Source organism: Halichoeres trimaculatus, unplaced genomic scaffold (assembly GCF_033239565.1).
Source record: "Halichoeres trimaculatus isolate MK-OKI-2021-1 unplaced genomic scaffold, fHalTri1.1 fHalTri1_scaffold_12, whole genome shotgun sequence".
Classification (NCBI taxonomy): Eukaryota; Metazoa; Chordata; class Actinopteri; order Labriformes; family Labridae; genus Halichoeres; species Halichoeres trimaculatus.
Genome location: NW_027437190.1, coordinates 20626686 through 20633956, shown reverse-complemented (window position 1 = coordinate 20633956; position 7271 = coordinate 20626686). Strand labels below are relative to the sequence as shown.

The 7271-nt window shown below is 39.7% G+C and overlaps 1 protein-coding gene across 1 annotated transcript; it reads left to right on the top strand.

The window, feature by feature from the left end:
- The first annotated feature begins 4550 nt into the window (after positions 1 to 4550).
- Positions 4551 to 6908, top strand: cmtm8b (CKLF-like MARVEL transmembrane domain containing 8b). The gene is made up of 4 exons (XM_074684259.1): positions 4551 to 4682; positions 5968 to 6141; positions 6246 to 6365; positions 6763 to 6908. The coding sequence occupies exons 1-4, from the start codon at positions 4551 to 4553 to the stop codon at positions 6847 to 6849; spliced, it is 513 nt and encodes a 170-aa protein (XP_074540360.1). The 3' UTR covers positions 6850 to 6908.
- Positions 6909 to 7271: the final 363 nt, after the last annotated feature.

Sequence of the window (7271 nt, the reverse complement as noted above, 5' to 3'; positions counted from 1 at the left end):
CCTCTCAGCGAACGACCACAGCATCTTATTTAGCCCTGATGTCGAACCCTGTGGTTAAACAGGGAGGGAGTGCCTGGATGGTGACACTGTATATGTGCGTTATATGTGTGGTTGCATAAAGCAGCACATGTGTTGGGGGATGTGTGGCAGATGTTGCAGAGGGAAGGATTAGTGTGTGTGTGTCTTTTAGTGTGTACATTAAAAATATCTTTTTCCACAGCAGGAAACCATAGCCGCCAATTACAGCTCAGCATCTGGGCTTGCACACATTTGTGTGTGTGTGTGTGAGTGAGTGTGCGTGTGTGTGTGTGTGTGTGTGTGTGTGTGTGTGTGTGTGTGTGTGTGTGTGTGTGTGTGTGTGTGTGTGTGTGTGTGTGTGTGTGTGTGTGTGTGTAGTGGGGGAAAAAGGAGGTTCAGGAGGAGTTCAGGTTATTTATATCTTTGCATTTAGAGTTTCTGGAAATGGTTGTGTGTGAGCGTGTGTGTGTGCGTTTATGTGTGTGTGGGTTTACAGAGAATTAGAGCAAAAGATAGGAGAATAAATACAGTTCAACAGCGATGAAGACAATGGTGAGAGCAGAATAGAAACTCTCAGGATGGGAGGGTAGAGGAGGGAAAATAAATGAAAGCTGTGTCGTTTCCAGCAAAGATGTAATACTTTGTTATTCCCCATATCACTCTCAGTGAAAAAGGTACTAGGACAAGTAAGTCTCTAGAAACGAAAGGTTTGTGTGTTACATGATGTCTTTAAAACTAATTCCATTCAACTTATTGTTTCCTCTTTTTTGACAACACTCTGAGATGAGGATCACCTGACTTTACTTGAGCAGTGTTTCAGAGTAATGTAGTAAAATAACAGCCACAGAATGAGCTGATGACCGGATTTTGCACCAAACGTGTGTTTTCTCACATTTGAGTCTGTTCATGCACTCAAGGAACACACAACCCTTGTGCGTGAACAGGATGGTGCAGTGATAAGTAAATATAACACTTCTATGTAAATGGGTTGCTTCCATAGTGTGAAGGTAAAGTGGATTCTATAATCATAAGTTTACTGGCAGATGTGGAGGAAGCATATTCAGCACATGCATGTGCCGAAGTCAAAGTTGATATGTGGGTATTGTTTACATATTGAGAACAGGGTGAATAAATTCATCCAAACAAAACCCGGGAAGGATGCTACTATAATGTCTGTGTCTTTTGGTAACTGCACACGTCCATGTTGTTCCTCACACTCTGAGGCTGAGCTAAATGTTTAAATCAGATTCTGTACCTCTCTTATCACTGGCTCACCAAATCCTACCCTGAAGTCCCAATCATAACCCTTGCATAATACTTGCTGTTTCTTCTTACCCTTCATGCATAACACAAAGTCTAAGCTGTCTTTAGAATAATGGGATATAATCAAAGCTTGTTTTGTTAGTAAATGGTGAGGCCGAGTAATGTGTCCATCTTCATTAATTTTGTTGTAAATCTCCCACAAATTGATCTGAGCATGTGCATGAAGAGCAAAATAAAACATTATGAAAAAGGGAAATAACTATTAATCACCTGTGTGCTTTGAAGCCTTTGTGGTATTTCAGGGAATTAAAGGAGAATCCCAATTTTAATTGAACCGCAGACTATAAAGCATTTTAATTACTTTGTTGAATCAAAGTCAGCGGCTACAACAAGAGGCACTGATGGGTGGAAATTCTGCAGATCTGCTTCTGATAATGATCAGGCCTTTGTAAGATCATGCTACATCCACAATACAATCAATAAAACATGTATGATACAGCCCGCTCATACCACTGTAACGGCATCACTGATAAAAAGATTGTCTATTATTTAAGGATTGACTTTATAATACAATGAAATATCAAAAGCTCTGGGTGGATGAGTGAAAACATTTTTTTTGATAAATGTGAATCAAATATTTCACCCAGTAATTCATAAAGCATTCAAGTTACAAATAGTCACCAGACTCATTAAAATTGAGGACACAAGATGAATTTCTTGAATTTCCCTCAGGATCAATAAAGTATGTATCCATTTATCTATCTATGACAAACAATGGCGCTAAATGATCAGGGAAGAAGTAAGAAAGGTCAAGCAGTCCAAAAGGGGGTGGAGCTGGATAAAAAGGAGGGAGAAGGATGGGGAAGAAGATGGTGGTGTATGTAATAAGTACAAAAGCTCTCCAATAACTTTAGAGCTACTCCATCGACCCTGTCATCAATCAGGGTGTTTTTCCTGCGAGTGTGCCGCTCGGGAAAGGGTCCGTTCGGCTGTGAGCACATCAACAAGTGGCCTCCATTATTCATACAGTCAGAACCAATACTGTGCTGGCAGCAGATTTGTAGAGCAGCCGTCGTTAAAAAGCTGACTGCTGGACGCTGTTTCAGATTAGAAGGACTTTGAGTGCCTTTAACTGAGCTCCCATTACAAATGTGATCAGTCTGATACATCTGTTCAATTATTCAGTTATTCTAAGGGACAGAAACATCCAGGTACTTAGAATGAAAAACCTTTTTTGCTGTCCTTTGTAGTCCTACCAGCCACACTGATGCCTTAAAGCTGTTCTCCCTTTAAATGTCACTTTTGACTTCATATGTATTGTAAGATGTAACTATACCTACATTTTCAGTTAATATCACAAACCGTCAAATGGTAATTTATCTTTTATGGATATGTATTAAGCCCATCTTTCATTGTGCATATATTCCTTATATTAGCACAAAACTTGAGCCTGTTCCTAATTATAACCTAGAAAGAATTAATGTTTAACAGGCTTAAACCAAACAGGCCTTTTTGTGCTGATTTCAAACAAAACACACACACACACACACACACACACACACACACACACACACACACACACACACACACACACACACACACACACACACACACTAGATTACAATATGCAAAATGTGACAAAAGTAACTCCTTAATGGGTAAAACCTGAAACTTTCAGCAGAGGGTCATTTTCAATCTGTGTAGAAATAATTAAGAACTAGCTCTGACATTAATAAATGACACTGAGATTGTGTTTCCATTTTTAATTAATTGAATGAAAGTGAAGTGACCCTGGTCCTGCAGTGGTAATTAGCTGTTAAACAGCTCATATATAACATCTATTGGCCTCAAAGAAAGACGAATGTCTCTGGGCTCATGCTTCACTCCTTACATACAGAATATCTTGATAAAATCATCCATGTGCTTTCTTTTTATATTGACCACAAGTCACAAACTCACGTAAGAAATTTGATAAAGGCTGGACTGTAAGTTTAATAAATAGAGATTTATCTAGAGAACAGACTGATGCAGTGGATGTAGTGCTGCACTGAGCAGACTGTGCTCAACAAGGACAACAAGGCTTGTCAAAGCCTGGTAAACATCCAGAAAAAAAACTGAACGACCAAGAGAAAGACTGAACTTCACTTCTGTACAACAGGCTTTGGGAGAAACTTCTACTTGATTTGAGAGATGCATTTGTTTTGAATAGATCCAAAGATCACCAAGGATTAAAATCTATTTTTTAGCAAAAAGGTTAATTATAGTATATTATTGGTGCACTTCAGTGCTGTCGTCATCTTCTAAAGAAAATACCACTATCAGCAATACACTGCTGTGAAGGTTCATTCAGTGGTCACTAGGAGGAGGAATTTAACACTGACCCATCAGACTTTCTGATAAATGAACATCATATATGCCTGCATCAGTAGTGAACATCCACTTAAACAGGTCTTTAAGTCATAATACTGAGGCTGCTAGAGCACCCTTCTTGTTTCTATTAAGTTCAAAGGAAAATATTTTGTTGAAATCAATCAAAATGTCTAAAGAGACAGCTAAAGACCAGCCAAACTGCAAAAACTTTGCATCTTTTGTCCATGTTTCTTGCAGAGCCTCCAGAGTAAGGTTTAGTTTTGTCCATAGGTAACTACTGCCCTCCTGTGGTCAGAGTCACTCACTGCACCTATGATTTGATACCCACAAAAATCTTGCTGCTCAAAAATTACTTAAGGGTAAAATGTTCACAGGCAAAAAAAAAATTCCCCTTGTTCTTATCACTGTGTCCTGAAAAAAAGTATGTACAATATTCCCCTATTTCGCTTTATGTGTGAGCCTGTTTGTTTCCTCTCCATCACCCCTGAAAAGGTTTGCATTAGGATTAGGCTTTCTCCACAGCCTTCTTTACTTACCTTTTGCATAAAAGAAATAAATTAAACAGGGACTGAGAAATCATTCAACTAATCAGAAACCTGCCTACATTTGTAACTATCTGACTTTTTAAATCTAAGGTTTTTCTAGCTAGCAGTCAATGAGCTCTCCTTGGAAAAAACACTCTTATTCTTGTGGAAAGTGATCATAAATAAAAGCAAAAGAGACAGGGCATGCCAAAAGTACTACATTTGTTGATGTGAGAGCTGGAAAACTGTATTTATCAGTGATGGGAAATGATGCTGGGTGGGTGGGGGTCCTTGATGAAGTCAGGGACAGGAACCCAGCTTCCTCCACAGCCACAATCTGACCCAAAACACTCTGCCTGTTGCCATCAGTGCACCATGGACAGAGCTGCTGTGGTGGTGGGTCACAGGACTCCCACAGCACCTGAATGCAACATCTCCACCTCTACTTTGGCATTTGACCAGCACTTCACCAAAACGGCCAAGGGAAAACTCCTCCTGGCAGAGATAGTAAGTGAGAACATGTTTATTTGAACTTCAGGTATTAGTGGGACAATACATAACTAAATTTTCAGAGGTGCAGAAACGTAACAGCAAAGCCAACAAGTTCTGCTAGTAAGCTGAGACCATTGTTATCAGGAAGAGTAAATAGTTTAAATGTTTGCCAAAGGCATAAGAAGCCAAGACGAGTATGCTCAGGATATCTGAGTAATGTGAGCATGTTCTCAGCCTGTCCTGAGTCTACTGTAGCTCAGACAGACTCAGGAGGTCACACTGGGTTCAGAATGGGTTAAATGTTCGCTTAAGTTTCTTTTGATGTGAAAGTAAAACTTAAGGGTTTACAAAATGCATCCAGATCTCTCACTATCTCACTGGAACTCACAGTCTATAGTTTGAGTGTGTGAGTGCGTGTGTGTGTGTGTGTGTGTGTGTGTGTGTGTGTGTGTGTGTGTGTGTGTGTGTGTAAGAAAGAGAGACTGAGCTGGAATTACAGGAAATGCAGAAAAACTGACAGCAATCTTTCTATGAAAATAGGAAGTCAACTCCAAACTCACAAAGAAAATCAACCCTTCCTCCTTTCTCAGCCTCATTGTGTCTCTTCCTCCCTGGATCGGCAGAGGGAGAGTCAGGACGGCCTCTCTGTAAATACAGTCTGGCTGACTGCCATGCAAACTGCAAACAAGAGTGATGGAGCCTGATTGAAAACCACTTTTTCAGTAGTCAATTTGTGTTAACAAGACGCTATCTACTCCTGTTTTGTCATCTATGAAAGAAGTGGTGTAACATCTTTATAGAGTGGTTCACTTAAAATCCTGAATCATCGGTTAATGAAATAAATTCCTTGATAATACAATTTGCTGCTACTTTTCTCAAAATATTTTCAAAGATTTTGTGACATGTGAATCCTATCGTTGGAAAAAGGAAAAATAGTTTTATGCTCAAATTTCACCTCAGAAATATTTGCTTAATGTGCTTTGAATCACCCAACAGAAATCTGAGCCTGTGAAACAGGAAGGGTGGATGTGTGTAAGAACTAGCAGGAAGGAGAACGAGTTACCCACAACAGACTTTGCCAAACTATTCTTCTTCTTCTACTAGTTTTAGTTAACTATTATAACCTTGTTTGGAGTGGAATATTTCAAAACCATTCTTAACCCCTTTTTCCCTTTGCCTCTATTTACTCCAATAGCAAGCTTTCAGGCAGAGCAGATTATGAAGTATGAAGATGTGAACCTCTCCTCTCCTCTCCTCTCCTCTCCTCTCCTCTCCTCTCCTCTCCTCTCCTCTCCTGCAGGTGTTTGGTATGTTGGTGTGGATTCTGCTGGGAGGAACAGACTATTTCCGTCTGCCTGCTCTCTACTGGGTGATGTTTGTGGCTGTCTTATTCTGGGTTCTGACTGTTTGTCTGTTTGTAATTTATCTCACTGGAGTCCACCGAAGGATACACCAGGTCCCCTGGACTACGCTGGTAACTCACCCACACAAATTAAGACACAGAAAAGCAGAGTCGTTCACTCTTTTGATTTGTTTAATCATTATTCATATTTTTGTGTGTATCTCTCTTTTTTGTAGTACCTGTGTTTTAACTGTACTGCTACAGCTCTGTATCTGGTGACAGCAGTGGTTGGTGCTCTCTCAGTCAACCATGCCATTAGGGGGCGACATAACTACAACAGCTGGGCAGCATCTGCAGTAAGAGCTTTGAAAGGCTTGGGATTCCTTAGGGGTTAAAAAGTGAATCTGTGGCTTGATGTAGTGAATGAAAACATTTCAGGTTTCAAACACAGCACAAAGTTTGGTGTGCAGGAGTTCAATGAAAGGTCAAAGAAACAGAGACTGTCGCTTAATTCCTGAATTACTCCAAAATAAGTCTAAAAACCAAGTGACCAGTTCAAAACTTTCTGTTTTGTTCTAGGAGGAAATATTAAAAGTAACTACAGAGTTATTAAAAAGCATTGTATCAAAACTTTATCACCCATGCAGTGATGACCTTTGTGCACCTTTTGTCTAATTTCAACATTTTATTCCTTTGTTAATAGGAAGTAAAGTCTGACACTCCTCTCCTCCCCCTGTCCTTCTTGCTTTCCAGTTCTTTGCATTCCTGACCACAGTTTGCTACGCAGGGAGCAGTTACCTGAGCTACCGTACCTGGAAAACCACTGAGGAGGGAAAGTAGTATCATTGCATACTGTTTGAAGACGACACTTGTCAGACTGCACCTATGGGACATTTCTGCTGGAGAGCTACATTCTGACCAGGACGAGGCTTGATCCAGGATAAAAAAAAACATCTATATTGTTGAAAACTTTTTTTTTGCTTTTTTAATTTATCAGGCAGAAAAATGTTGGGGGAGAACACCAACTGACCAGTGGAGTTAGGAAAGTCAAGAGAATGATGAACTACAATAAATCTTAATAGACTACAGTAAATTAAAGTTGATATTGTTTACTCAACTCTAAATGTATGTCGTCACTGACATAGGGGAAATAGCAAAAAGCCTTTGAAACAATGAAGTTTGGCAAAAATTCAGAAAAACTTAAAAAGAACACCTATCCCACACCTTGCACCCATGTAGTTTCACCCTTCATAACTTAAATG

Bases quoted from the DNA above. Each gene is read 5' to 3' on its own strand.
- cmtm8b (XM_074684259.1), top strand. From the start codon at position 4,551: ATGGACAGAGCTGCTGTGGTGGTGGGTCACAGGACTCCCACAGCACCT. The intron at 4,683-5,967 runs GTAAGTGAGAAC...CCTCTCCTGCAG, and splicing joins AACTCCTCCTGGCAGAGATA to GTGTTTGGTATGTTGGTGTG. The intron at 6,366-6,762 runs GTAAGAGCTTTG...CTTGCTTTCCAG, and splicing joins ACAGCTGGGCAGCATCTGCA to TTCTTTGCATTCCTGACCAC.